This window comes from Chiloscyllium punctatum, chromosome 37 (assembly GCF_047496795.1).
Source record: "Chiloscyllium punctatum isolate Juve2018m chromosome 37, sChiPun1.3, whole genome shotgun sequence".
NCBI lineage: Eukaryota > Metazoa > Chordata > Chondrichthyes > Orectolobiformes > Hemiscylliidae > Chiloscyllium > Chiloscyllium punctatum.
In genome coordinates this window covers 8,271,386-8,286,660 of record NC_092775.1, presented here as the reverse complement: position 1 = coordinate 8,286,660, position 15,275 = coordinate 8,271,386, and the positions used below count along the sequence as shown (strand labels likewise).

Genomic DNA, 15,275 nt, shown 5'->3' with positions numbered 1-15,275 from the left:
TGGAAGATAGAGACTGTAGGGAAATAGATGGCGACATCTTGCAAAATGTCCAGATTACAGAGGAGGAAGTGCTGAATGTCTTGAAACAGTTAAAGGTGGATAAATCCCCAGGACCTGATCAAGTGTACCCGAGAACTCTGTGGGAAGCTAGAGAAGTGATTGCTGGGCCTTTTGCTGAGATATTTGTATCATCAATAATCACAGGTGAGATGCCGGAAGACTGGAGGTTGGCAAACGTGGTGCCACTGTTTAAGAAGGGCGGTAAAGACAAGCCAGGGAACTATAGACCGGTGAGCCTGACCTCAGTGGTGGGCAAGTTGTTGGAGGGAATCCTGAGGGACAGGATGTACATGTATTTGGAAAGGCAAGGACTGATTAGGGATAGTCAATATGGCTTTGTACATGGGAAATCATGTCTCACAAACTTGATTCAGTTTTTTGAAGAAGTAACAAAGAAGATTGACGAGGGCAGAGCAGTAGATGTGATCTATATGGACTTCAGTAAGGCGTTCGACAAGGTTCCCCGTGGGAGGCTGATTAGCAAGGTTAGATCTCGTGTAATAAAGGGAGAACTAGCTATTTGGATACAAAGGTAGAAGACAGAGAGTGGTGGCGGAGGGTTGTTTTTCAGACTGGAGGCCTGTGACCAGTGGAGTGCCACAAGGATCGGTGCTGGGTCCTCTACCTTTTGTCACTTACATAAATGATTTGGATGCGAGCAGAAGAGGTACAGTTAGTAAGTTTGCAGATGACACCAAAATTGGAGATGTAGTGGACAGTGTAGAGGGTTACCTCAGATTACAACAGGATCTTGGACCAGATGGGCCAATGGGCTGAGAAGTGGCAGATGGAGTTTAATTCAGATAAATGCGAGGTGCTGCATTTTGGGAAAGCAAATCTTAGCAGGATTTATACACTTAATGGTAAGGTCCTAGGGAGTGTTGCTGAACAAAGAGACCTTGAGTGCAGGTTCATAGCTCCTTGAAAGTAGAGTCGCAGGTAGATAGGAAGTGAAGAAAGCATTTGGTATGCTTTCCTTTATTGGTCAGAGTATTGAGTACAGGAGTTGGGAGGTCATGTTGCGGCTGTACAGGATATTGGTTAGGCCACTGTTGGAATATTATGTGCAGTTCTGGTCTCCTTCCTACCGGAAAGATGTTGTGAAACTTGAAAGGGTTCAGAAAAGATTTACAAGGATGTTGCTAGGGTTGGAACATTTGAGCTATAGGGAGAGGCTGACAGGCTGTGGCTGTTTGCCCTGGAGCGTTGGAAGCTGAGGGGGTGACCTTATAGAGGTTTGCAAAATTATGAGGGGCATGGGTAGGATAAATAAATGAAGTCTTTTCCCTAGGGTTGGGGAGTCCAGAACTAGAGGGCATAGGTTTAGAGTGAGAGGGGAAAGATATAAAAGAGACCTAAAGGGGCAACTTTTACAGGCAGAGGGTGGTACATGTTTGGAATGAGCTGCCAGAGGATGTGGTGGAGGCTGGTACAATTGCAACATTTAAGAGGCATTTGGATGGGTAGAAGAATAGGCAGGGTTTGGAGGGATATGGGCCAGGTGCTGGCAAGTGGGACTAGGTTGGGTTGGGATATCTGGTCGGCATGGACAGGTTGGACCAAAGGGTCTGTTTCCATGTGGAACATCCCTATGACTCTGTGCTGAACAAGTTGATCCCAAAATGAAATCTGGCTCAGTAGATTATATTTTGCTTTTTCTGAATGTAGTATGGCAGTTTTTCATTGAAGCATTGCACATTAGGCCATGGATTTGGTTTTAAAAATAAGACAGATGTTTATTATATAAAATAAATAAAAATAAAGAAACTAAGCTATACACATATAACATATTTGCAAAGATTTCTAAACAGAAGCAAAACAAAATCCCATCCACTTGCCAACACCATCATATGAAAGGTACTCAAAAATCCAAAGAACCTCCTTCCATTTCAGGTTGGATGTTTGATTTAACTGCTTCTACTCTGTTCCAGTCCTGAGTTCTTTGTTTTGCTTACTCTCACAGCTGAGAGTTTAGAGATTTTCAGTTTTTAATAATCTGCAGAGGCCTAAACAAACTGTCCTCATCTGGAAGTTTCATAAATTTTACTCTTTCACTTAAGCAATTTAAGAGGAGATTGTACTTGACTCTGATCCCACTCAATTGTCCTTTGAACTGCCCAAAAGCATCTCAATTGTTTTTTTTTAACACGTTTGCTTATCTTGGACTGTGCCATACTAATGTCTTGATGTTTCTCTCATATTATAAACTACCCATAATATCAACAAAATTCTATTAACACACCAGAAAGCCTTTACTGCTTTAAGATCATGATTCCAAAAGGAATGACTTCATTATTTTTTCAACCCGTTTAATAAAAATAGACCAGCACCCATATGCCAGTAATTTAAAATTCCAACACTTTAATAAAAGTTATATTAAAGTTAAACATCACACACCTTTCATCACAGCATCCTTCCTGAAAAAAAGATGACCAAATCCGTGCACAGTATTGCAGACATGGTCTCATCACTGCCCTGTTTAACTGAAACAAAACCTCACTCTTCTGTATTCAGTTCCCCTTGCGATAACTGATTACATTCTAACTTTTCAAATAATTTGATACTCTCCATATTAGGCTTTTCTTTGGCAATTCATCTGCAAGGACATCCAGATCCCTCAGGATCTGAGAGCTCTGCAATCTGTCTTATTTCAGAATGAAAAATGAACAATTTCACTTTACCACAATATTTTCCATTTTTGCTCACTGACTTACCTTATGTATATTTTTTGTAGCTTGTTGCTTTCTTACTTATATTTGTGTCATCAACAAGTTTGGCTACCATACTTTCCATTCCTGTAGCACACCACTTGTTGCATTTTGTCGATCTGAAAAAGACACGGTATTACATGATAATTCTGCACAAGCTTCTATTTTCTACAATAACCTTTGATGAGGCACCTTATCAAATGCCTTCTGATAATCTAAGTACAGTACATCTGGTGGTTCTCCTTTATCTACAGTATATGTTCCATTCTTGAGGAATTCTTGTAGATTGGTCACACATGATTTCCCTCTTTTAAAACGCTACTGCCCTGTTCAATTACCTTGAACTTTTCTAAGTGCCTTGCTACAACTTATTTAAAAATAGCTTTTAACATCATACATATGACCATGTTAAGCCAACTGGCCTGATGTTTCTGCTTTCTGTCTCCCTTTTTGAATAAAAGTAAAGGTAAGGTCGCCATTGTCCTACAGGACCATAGAACTGCTGATGTTGTTTTTATATAAGGGTCACCATGCCTGAGGAGAAGGGAGAGGTTCAGAAGGAGTGTTTTTCATGGTAGCCTCAATCAGTATAGGAGAAAGTGTGAACTGCAGATGCTGGAGACCAGAGTCAAAAGGTGTGGTGCTGGAAAAGCACAGCCAGTCAGGCAGCATCTGAGGAGCAGGAGAGTCGACGTTTTCAACATAAATCCACGTATCTCTCAGCCCTCTTGCCAGTTTCCCCCTCCCCCCACATTCCTGATGAAGAGGTTATACTTGAAACATCAACTGTCCTGCTCCTCGGATGCTGCCTGATCTGCTGTGCTTTCCAGCACCATACTTTTTCACTCAGCCAGTGTAGGAATTGAACCCACAGTGTTGCCATTGTTAACTACCCATCCAGCCAACTAAGCTTACCCACCTTGTTCCCTTTCTGAATAAAGGTGTTGTAATGCTGACTTCCAAACTAATGGGACCAGTCTCAAATCAAGGGAGTTTTGGAAAATTAAAGCCAATGCGCTAACAATCTCACTAGTCACTTATTTTAAGACCCTAAAGATGAAGTCCAACAGGACCAAGCACTTGTCGGCCTGCAACTCCAACAGTTAACTTACTACCAATTCTTGAGTGATTGGATTTTTCCCGAGTTCCTCCCTTCTTTCCATTTCCTGGTTTATTGCAGCTATCTTCTTAGTTACTTGTATATTCTATAGTGAGGACAAATGTAAAATACCTGTTCAATTCATCTGTCATTTTCTTATTTTCCAGTATTGATTCTCCAGTCTCCTTTTCTATTGGATGAACACTAACTTTTTACCTCTTTTTTTTTATATAGTTATAAAATGTCTTTACCTGATTTTCTATTTCTGGCTAGCTTTCTCTCATACACCAAATTTTCCATCTATATTAATTTTTTGGTCATTCCTTGCTATGTTTTATATATTTTATCCAACCTCCTGACCTGCTATGTCTTTGCATAGTTAAGTGCTGTTTCTTTTAGTTTGGTACCATCAGAGGTAGAAAAGATAGTGAAGAATGACATTTGGTATGCTTGCCTTTACTGGTTAGTGCATTCAGTATGAGTTGGGAGGTCATGTTGCAGCTCCAGGACATTGGTTAGGCCACTTTTGGAATTACTGCGTTTTATTCTGGTCTTCCTGCTATAGGAAGAATGTTGTGAAACTTGAAAGGGTGCAAAAAAGATTTACAAGAAGGTTGGAGGGTTTGAGCTATCGGGAGAGGCCGAATAAGCTGGAACAATCTTTCCTAGAGCATTAGAGGCTGTGGGATGACATTATAGAAGTTCATAAAATAATGAGGGGAATAGATTGGTTGAAAAGCGAAGGTCTTTTCCCCAGTTTAGGAGAATCCAAGAGTAGCGGGCATAGGTTTATGATGAGAGGAGAAAGATTTAAGAAGCACCTAAGGGGCAACCTTTTCATGCAGAGGGTGGTGTGTGTATGGAATGAGCTGCCAGAGGAAGTGGTGGAGGCTGGTACAATTACAGCATTTTAAACACATCTGGATGGCTATATGAATCGGAAGAGTTTAGAGGGATATGGGTCAAATGCTGGCAAATTGGACTAGATTAATTTAGAATATCTGGTCGGCATGGACAAGTTGGATCGAAGGGTCTAATTCCATGCTGTACATCCCTATGACTCTATGACTCTGTCCTTAACATTTCTAGTTAACCATAGATGGTGGGTCCATCTTTTGGAATTTTTCTTTAATCACTGAAGCAGATCTACTCTGTACTCCAAAGAAGTCCTCTTAAATGTATGCCACTGCATCTCTGTTGACCAGTTCTTTCATCTAATTTGACACATCATGATGCCCTGCTAATGGAACAAAAGACACCCTGGAATGGCGATAGGTAATACTGAGATGATGACTACATATATGCTTCTGCGAACAGGACTTAGCCAAGCTATTGTTTGACTCTCCGTGAACAACCTTCCCAGTGTTGGCGCAAGTTCCCAGATATTAATTGGGTAGATATTGGATAATTAACAGGAAGGGCTGTAACTTTATTTAAATTTTGTAAGAATTCATTCACATTACGTGGGAATTGCTGACTTGGTAGCATTTATTCTCCCTCTCTAGTTGCCCTTGAGAAGATGATGATAAGCTGCTTCTTGAACCATTGCCGTCAATTTGATGTAGGTACACCCACAATGCTGCTCGGGAGGGAGTTCCAGAATTTTGACCCAGTGGCATTGAAGGAAGGAAGATATATTTCCAAGTTAGCGTGGTGTGTGGTTTGAAACAGAACTTACAGGTGATGATGTTCCCATATGTTTGCTGGCCTTGTTATTCTAGATTGTGGTGGTTATGTGGTTGAAAGGTGTTGTGTAAGCAACGTTGGTAAATTTCTGATGTGCATTTTACAGATGATGCACTTTGCTGCTACTGAACATTGGTGATGGAGAGACTAATGTTTGTGGATGCGGTACCAATCAAGAGGGCTGCTTTCTTGAGCATTTTTGGAACTACACTTATCCAGGAAATCAGAGAGTATTTCTATCACACTCCTGACTTGTACCTTGGTGGGCAGGCTTTGAGGGAGTCACTTGCTGCATGATTCCTAGCCTCTGACCAACTCTTAGAGCCTCAGTATTTTTATGACTAGTTCAGTTCACTTTCTGGATATAGTAACCTCCAGGATGGGGGATTCGATTATGATGATGTCATTGAATGCCATGGGGCAGTGGTTAGATTGTCTCATGTTGGACATATTCATTGTCAGGGACTTGTGTGGCACAAATGTTAGTTGTCACATAGCTGCCCAAACCTCAATATTGTCTGGGTGTGACTGAATTTGGATTGCTTCAGTATCTGAGGAGATATGAAAGCTACTGAATATTGTGCAATAATTAGCGAACATTCCCACTTCTGACCTCATGATGGAAGAAGGTCATTGGTGAAGCAGCTGAAGATCATTTTCTCCAATGCCTAGGCATTGATCAGATGATCCTTCTGATTTTATTTTTTATTATTTTTAAAGAAGTTAAATACAACTAAATTGCTTGCAAGGCATTTTAGAGGACATGTAAGAGTCAGTCATGTTTCTCTTATTCTAGGTGCACATCTCGTTGAGACCGAGTAAGAATAGCAGATATCCTTCTCGAGAAGCCAACAGTGAACAAGATCAATTTTTAAACTATAATTCTATAACAATAACTATAATAGTTCATGGTCACCATTACTGATAAATAACTTTTTGTTTCAGCTTTATTTAATGGATTTGAATTGATAACTCTGGATCATTTGTCCAAATTACTGTATTAGCAGTTAAGGAACATTACCATTATGCTACTGTTCCCCTTAATAGAAACTTCACTTTAAAAAGAAAGAGTTTTGTGCAGTTACTGTACAATCACAGATATTATCATTCCTTTATATTTTCTGTTCCTGTAGGATTCTGTGAGTCGCCAGTCCGTTTACAGCATGCACCAACTCCAGGGTAATAAGCAATATGGCACTGAGAAAACTGGAATCCTGTATAAGAAAAGTGATGGGTTAGTACTGCTCTTTTCATTCACTTTAAGATTGTTGGTCTCGAGCATTTGCCTCCAGTGGGATATGTCTTCTGTGAACCCCTGTTTCTTTTGGGATTTAGAATGGCTGCATTCTATAGCTAGCAGATGATGTATTTACTGAATTGTAGCCATGGAAACTAACTGTTCAGTGATTCAACAGTAAGCAGTACTCAATCTGTTTTGCTGTAAAGATCAAGTAGCCTGAGGCACTGACTCGTCTTTTCTGAAACACAGAGGTCTATGCAAAATGAGCTTTTGTGTTTTATTGTCTTCTTTATTTTTGATGTCATGTAATTTTAATACTCTTGTGCAAAGTAATGTAACAAAAGCCTTTTCCACTTCAAATATTGTCTTTTACTACTATTAGAACAGTATGGTAAGGTTGATCTTAGAAACTCCTGAACACAGTGTTTTTTCAAAAAAATCTTTTTATTTTGCTTTTCTCTCTCCATTTCGCTATTGAGTTCATTCCTTAAAAGAAACAATATGTACCAGTAAACCTTTGATCCTTTATTCAAATTACTATTATTCACCAGCACAAAAACAAAATATTGCAGATGTTAGAAATTTGAAATAAAATTTTGAAATGCTGGAAATACTCAATGTGTCAGACAACATCTGTACAGAAAGAAACACAACTAAAATTTAAGGTAAATGATTTTCAATTGAACTGGAAGTGTTAGTTGTGTTAACATCTTTTAAGCACGTACAAAGGTTAAAGAGGAAACGAAGAACAAAAGAGGAAGTTTGTGATATGATGGAAGAAAATGAGATTAGAAGACTAAAGCAATGATGGTACAAGGTGAAAGGAAAGTTAATGGAACAAGGAAAAAACAAAAGATAGAGCTCGGAGATGCTTAAATCAGAATTGCAGTATCATTATCAATTGCTGCTTTCTGAAAAAGATGAGGTCAGAAGTTATGATTTGAATTTGTTGAACCCAATGTATGATTGTTAAAAGTTACAGAATTACTAATTGCAGCATAAGATGCTCTTCCTCAAGCTTCATTGAAATGGTAGTCCATTAAGGTGAATTTAGGTGATTGATTATAATGAAGAAAGGGGTTTTGAGGAGACAGTCAGGTGTCATCGAAGGCAATGGCCCTGTCAAGAAAAGGGAGGGGGAATGTATTTGGTGGTGGAATCATAGAGGAAGTGGCAAAAAATGAACTGCAGAAAGTGGAATTGATGATGTCAATGAAATTCTATTGTAGTTCTGGAAGGGACTGGAAGTTATTGAGAGAAGTAAGTGAAGTTGTAGGTAGATAGATAGTGAAGAAGGCATTTGGTATGCTTTCCTTTATTGGTCAGAGCATTGAGTATAGGAGTTGGGATGTCATGTTATGGCTGTACAGGCTATTGGTTAGGCCACTGTTGGAATATTGTGTGCAATTCTGATCTCCCTCCTATCGGAAAGATGTTGTGAAACTTGAAAGGGTTCAGAAAAGATTTACCAGGATGTTGGCAGGTTTGGAGGATTTAAGCTATAGGGAGAGGTTGAATAAGCTGAGGCTGTTTTTCCAGGAGTGTCGGAGAGTCAGGAGTGACCTTATAGAGGTTTACAAAATCATGAGGGGCATGGACAGGGTAGATAGACAAGGTCTCTTTGCCTGGGGTGGGGGAGTTGAGAACTAGAGGGCATAGGTTTAGGGTGAGAGGGGAAAGATAGAAAAGGGACCTAAGGGGCAACTTTTTCACGCAGATTATATGAAGAGAAAGGGTTTAGAGGGATATGGGCCAAGTGCTGGCAAATGGGACCAGATTAGATTCGGATATCTGATCAGCATGGACAAATTGGACCAAAGGGACTGCTTCCATACTGCACATCTCTATGACTTTAAATGTGAGAAATGGAGCAATTGCGCCCAAAGCCCCAGCAACCACAGGGACGGGAATTCAAAAGTATACACTACCTCTGCAACAGTCTAGTCCATTCTTCAAGCAATACCAACACCTACTCCCCTTCCTTTACAAGGTGATGCAATTTTAGCATCTTCACTGTTTAGAGTTCAGTCATTCTTTCAAGACAATACAACAATTTACTTGTACGTCTTCTAGTTTGTATTTGCTACTGATGATGTGGTGTCCTGTCCATTGGTGTGACAAAATGTACATTGGGTTACACTTTGCAGAAAACTTTAATTCTTCCTTTTGCCTGTCATTTTAAATCTTTCTCCAACTCCAAACCTGAATTTTTCATCCTCAAATACCTACAATGTTCCAGTGATGGTTAAAAGGTTAAGCCCAAGGAACAATGAGATACTTTACAAACTTCTGTCTTGAATTTGAGTTAATCAATTTCAGACTATAATCCCTTCCTCCATTTTCTGAACAGCTGTTAGCACTGATTCTGCTATTCCTACATTCCTACTCCTGTGGTATAGTGGTAATGTCTTGACCTCTGAGCCAGGAGTCCTAGGTTCAAGTCCCACCTGTTCCAGATGAATATAATAATATTTCTGAATAGCTTAATTAGAAAATATCTATATTCTTGCACTAGACCACGGTTTTGTTTCTTTACTTGTCCCATCACCATCTCCTTTTGCCATACACCATCATTTCTGTTATCTTTTAATTCCTTCTGCTTCCCATGACATCAAGGGGCTTCCCTTTAAACTTTTACCCTGAATGCCATTTTCCCCTCCTTTGTTCTTGCTTCAAACCTGTTATGTCTCTAACTTTTGGTGAGAGGTCACCAACTTGAAACATTGTGGAGAACTTTCCCAGGGAATTGAAGATAGGAAGAGCTAATAAAATCATTGAGAAATTGAGTTTTGCTGGTTCTGAATGTGTTCCTATCTCCATGGACTGTTTGTGGTCCTTGCTTTGCTGTGGTGACAACAATTCACCGGGCAGCACAGGGAAGCCAATTAAGGCTTATAAGCAACTGATTACCTGCAATTGTCTGGTGCAAGTAGGACTTTATTGGTTTCAGAGTTAAAGAGTATGGGGCTGGAAAAGCTCAGCTGGTCAGGCAGCATCCAAGGAGCAGGAGAGTCGACTCTGATCTCCAGCATCTGCAGTGCTCACTTTCTCCTTTATTGGTATCACACTAGATCTCCACTGTGACTGCAGTTTGTCAGATAAAAGAAGTCACATTTGGAGCTGAGTGATGTGACAAATTAATGAAATCTACCACTGTCAGATGCAAATTGGGGAGGCTCTTGTGGTGGAGAGATACAGTCCCTATCCCTGAACCAAGAAGCCTGGCTTCAAGTACCAAGTACTGTAGAAGTATGTAATAATATCTCTGAGCTGGTTGATTGGAAAAATAGGTTAAAATTTTTTAAAATGCCAATCGGCATGTCTGAGATTGTCTACAATTTTCTTCCAGTCTGTTGATTGCAGTAAGTAGTCTCTAATTGAATGATATTCCTGAACGGGGGTCTCTTAATTGGACACTTCATAACAAGTTATCCCACAAGCTGCACTGCTGCTGAGAATTAGGTCAGGACCCAAAAATGGTCTGGAATGGTGGTGCAGTGATAGTCTCCCTGCCTCTGAGCCAGGAGACCTGGGTTTAACTCTCACCTTCTCCAGAGATGTACAATAACATTTCTGAGCAGGAATAGTGTCCACACTCCTAGACCAAGAGACCCAGGTTAAAATTCCCACCTGCTCCAGAGATGTGTAGTAACATCTCTGAACAGGTTGATTGGAAAATTAGGTTAAATTTTTAAAAGAATTGTCCCGATTACTGACAATATTCAATGTCTGAATGATTCAGCACCTAAACTTGGTGCTTCTCTCTACAAATGCTGCCTGACTTGCTGGCTGTATTCAGCATTTTCTGGTTGTATAACTCTTATTCACATGTTAGCTTGATAATCAATGTCATCAGATGTCTGTCTTTTGGGGTATTGCTATATCTTTGTTGAAAGCACAAAAGTGTGTACTTCTAACAACTGCTAAGAATATCATCATCTCTCTGAGTGGCATGAGAACTCATAACTCAGAACAGATATCAAACTTTCAATTGTTTTGCTTTCTATGCTCTGCAACTCTTTAGACAAGCAATAAACCACAACTTGTATTATGGAGCAACTTAATTCCAGTGGAACATTTCAACTTGCTTCACAGTTGGGACTCTGACCTGATCAGAAATAGGCAGGAGGTTACCTGAAGGTGTTGTGAAGTTAAGGTTTTTAAGGATCCTTTTGATGTAGGGGAATGACCTATCAAGGTAGGTGAAAACAAGGACTTAATTTCAGAAAGTAGGGGCTAAAGGCTCTGTCACTAATTGTATAACACAAAAAGGAGAGAATACAGATTTTTCAGAAGGAATGGACAGCAAAGTTAGCAGAGAAATCAAGGCTAAGGAGAGCTTTGTAGTTGAGGTCAAGGATACTGATAGACCTAGGGTTGACAAGCCAATGTAGAGAGTTGAAAAGTGCGGTGCTGATGATGAGCTAATGAAGAGTTCATGCTTGAAACTTTGACTTTGCTGCTCCTTGGATGCTGCCTGGCCAGTTGTGCTTTTCCAGCACCACACTTATTAACTCTGATCTCCAACATTTGTAGTCCTCACTTCCACCAAGCTAATATAGAGAGTCAAAAATAGGAGACATAGGTGTATACGTTTTAGATACTATGTTGTGGATCATGATAGAATTTATGAAGGTATATCTTAAGAGATCGATGAGGGTAATGTCTAAAAAATAAAATCTGGGGTTGACAAAAACATGGACAAGAGCTTTGCTGGGATTTGGTGACAGTAGGGTATTATAAGGATAAAGATGTGATATGGGTATCCTTTGTACAATTGCTGAAAGTAAGCTTGAGGGTGCAACAGGCATTGAAGAAGACAAATAATACATTGGCCTTCATAACAAGAAGATTTTGAGTAAAGGATCGGGGATGCCTTACTGCAGTTGTACAGAACTTTGCTGAGATTACACCCAGAGTGTTGTCATGCAGTTTTGGTCTCCTTGTCTGAGGATGTTGTATTCTTGCTATGGAGAAAGTGCAACAAAGGCTTACCAGACTAGTTCTTAGGATTGTCAAGTTCATGTATGAAGAGAGACTAGATTGATTTAGAACTATATTCACTAGACTTTAGAAGATTGAGGGGGTAACCTCATAGAAACTTTAAAAATTCTAACAAGACTAGATAGTTTCAACACAGGATGTTCTCAATGACTGGGTAGTCCCGAACCAGGATAACAGCCCAAGAATATGGGGTAGGCATTTAGGACGAAAATAAGGAGAACTTTCTTCAGCCAGAGAATAGTAGAATTTTCTGCCACAGAAAGTGGTTGAGGCCAGAACAGTGCATGTTTTTGGGAAACAGTTAGATATTAATTAGCAAGTCTTGAGAAGATTTGTAGCTCAGGTTGAGCTTTTGGATATAGGTTTGCTCGCTGTGCTGAAAGATCCATTTCCAGATGTTTCATTACCTTACTAGGTAACATCTTCAATGGACCTCATGCAAAGCAATGCTGAAAATTCCTGCTTTCATCACCACAGGAAATGACATCACCAACCCAAAGGATCCCAAATATATAAATAGAAAGCAGGAATTTTCAGCATTGCTTCGCATGAGGTTACCTAGTCAGGTAATGAAACGTCTGGAAATTAACCTTTCAACTCAGCGAGCAAACCTACATCCAAGATATTAATTCTTTGGGCTAAAGGATTCAAAGTTGGTGGGGTGAAAGTGGGAGCAGGGTACTGAGTAGGATGATCAGCCATGACCTTGTTGAATGGCAGAGTAAGCTTGAAGGGCTGACTGGCCTACTCCATTCCTATTTTCTAATGTTTCTATATTTCAGAACTGGAAGAAGACACCCTTGGGTTGACTGAGAGGTTTTAAACTCATTTAGCTTGCACACCTGAAGAATATAGGGATTAGAGGCAAGGGCACAAAGTTTCTGGAATGTTGACGTTGTCCGTGTTGATCTGCAAGAATTTCTGTCTCATCCTTGTGTCCCATTCAATGTTGACACTACTTTGACCACCTCATACAATTATTATACAGAATTAATTCAGACCCATCTCTGACCGGAGGTGCTTGCAAGAGTGCAGGTGATACAGATTGCAGTTCAACTTGTGAAATCAGAACAAGTGGTGGCACAAAAGTGGAATACTGGAAAAGAGAGACTAGCACAGTCTTCTGCAGAGTCCATATTATCCAAGCCTTTAACAGCCAGTTGAGTAAAAAGAACTAGACAAAGCAATAAGGTGAATGTGGTTTGCTACAGTTGGTGTTTGTTATCATGATATTAGAGCCAAGGAGGAACCTAGACATGAGTGGTTATATGACAAGAGAGTATGAATTCCAAACAGTGCATTGCCTTTACGAAGTTTATTTGCTAATATTTTCAAGGTGAAATGCTTTTTCATATAGTATATTATACACATTTTCTCCTATTTAGGTTGAGGAAAGTTTGGCAGAAGAGGAAATGCATCATAAAGAACTGTTATCTGACCATTTCGCATGGAACTGTGAGTTCAGTATGAGAACGAGATTGGAGCATTTATTTATTGATTTTGTTTGACAGAAAATGCAATTCATTTTACAATCCTCTAACTGAATGACATCTCCTTAGTTTCTTATGTTCAGCAAGACTATTTTCCAGAGAACAACAAAGATTTAATTAGGAGGAAAAATGGAAAACATTAAAGAAATTTAAAAGGAAATTGCTATTGTGAATAAGCATTTAGAATGACTGTATACAGGGTGTAGATTTTAATTCAGATTGGTTTTCAGCGTGTTACATTTCTGCCCATCAGAGGCAGCAGAAAGTCACTGCAATGCCTCCTTCAAATGAACTGAGTCCACTTTCTACCAGGAATAGACTTAAGAGTATAACAAGTGGCTGCTGGCAAAGATTAGATAATGCTATGGTTGCTGATTGGCATCCAGCTGGGTGGCTGGAAGAGGTCCTGCCAGAGAATAGGGATGGATTTTAGGAACAAGGGGCACTGGTGTTTCTTGAGACAATCAGAAATTTTGGTTCCCACAATTTTATACTTAACATTAGTGCCTGTTGCCTCAGGGGACCAGTTGCAAACTTACTGTAAAGTTGAGATGCGTACTCTCTTTGGCTTTGGTTATGTGTATAGGGCCCTATTGACATAGTTTGCTCAAGTGTGTGAGGCTGCCACATGACAATAAAATCTAAAATCTAAATTTGCTTTAATAAGCACTTCCTTCCTATGCAGAATTCAATCTTTAAATGTCAGATGTGGACAGGGTTTCAGCAGGTTAAAAAGTTCCTCTCTCTAACTGATCACCTGACCACTTTTCGCTCCTTCAGTTTTGTACTGAGGTGAAGTGTGTTGAAATATATTCAGAGACCATAGAATTCTCTGATGATAATTATGGGACACTTTTCTGAATATTCTCCATATGCAAACAAGCACTATTCACATAGTTATATTGTTTCTTGGCTTAGGCAAAATCCAAATTAATAAATATATAAATAAAATCCAAATTAATAAGTACATAAATAAAATTTTACGCACCTGACAATATTAGAGAGCATGCCAAAAGTACATTTATTTTTAGTATCAACCACCTACCCTTTTATACCTATCCCAAATAAAATTGAGAGGACATTGTATAATGGCAATTTTATTTCTGGCTGAAGATAATTCTTCAACCAACAGTAGCAACAAATCGGCGTCCATAAATCTTAAAGTCAATTTTGAAGTGTAGTGTTTTACACCATTATTGTATAGACCGTTTTAGCATACGAACTGTGCATAGCCATATAATGAATAACCAGCTAATTTGTTTTATGTGGTGTTAATTGAAGAACACTGTTCAGAAAACTTAGTTGCTATTTTTAACTAATATGAAGGGTTGCAGGGATAAGGTTGGGAGGGTGGGATGCTCTTCAGAGGGTCAGTGTGGGCTCAGTGGGCTGAATGGCTCGTTCCCACACTGTAGGGATTCTATGGATTCTATAATAAATGGAGTGGAATCTTGGGTTCATAAGTCACCTGAAAGATGGCACCTTTAACAATGGCATACCCTATAATTGCTGTGCAAACAGTTACCTTAGATAATAGAATATAATCCTGAAGAAGGGCTGCTGTCCGAAATGTCGATTTTTTTTTTCCCTCCTTGGATGCTGCCTGACCTGTTGTGCATTTCCAGCACCACTCTAATCTTGACTCTAATCTCCAGCATCTGTCATCCTCACTTTCACCTAGTAGTCTTGTCCATATGTCTATCCAATGACCATTTAAAAGCCCTTAAAGTTGACATGTGTGTTCCATGCCCCTACTACTCTCTGAGTAACGAAACTGCCTATGATACCTGTCCTATATCTATCACCCTCAATTTTAAAGCAATGTTCCCTTGTGCTAGCCATCGCCATCCAAGGAAAAAGGCTCTCATTATCCAACCTATCTAACAATCTGATTATCTGATATATCTCAATTAAGTCACCTCTCAACCTTGTTCTCTCTAGCGAAAACAGCCTCAAGTCCTCAGCCTTTCCTTGTAAGACCTTCCTTC

General features: G+C 39.6%; 1 protein-coding gene across 3 annotated transcripts in view; it reads left to right on the top strand.

The window, feature by feature from the left end:
* Positions 1-15,275, top strand: part of unm_sa1614 (un-named sa1614) — a 259,429-nt gene that overhangs the window by 168,771 nt on the left and 75,383 nt on the right. For all 3 annotated transcript variants that reach the window (XM_072556198.1, XM_072556197.1, XM_072556200.1), the window contains 2 exons: positions 6,687-6,787; positions 13,183-13,252. In XM_072556198.1, the coding sequence (XP_072412299.1) occupies positions 6,687-6,787; positions 13,183-13,252 (171 nt within the window). The remainder of the gene's footprint in view (positions 1-6,686; positions 6,788-13,182; positions 13,253-15,275) is intronic.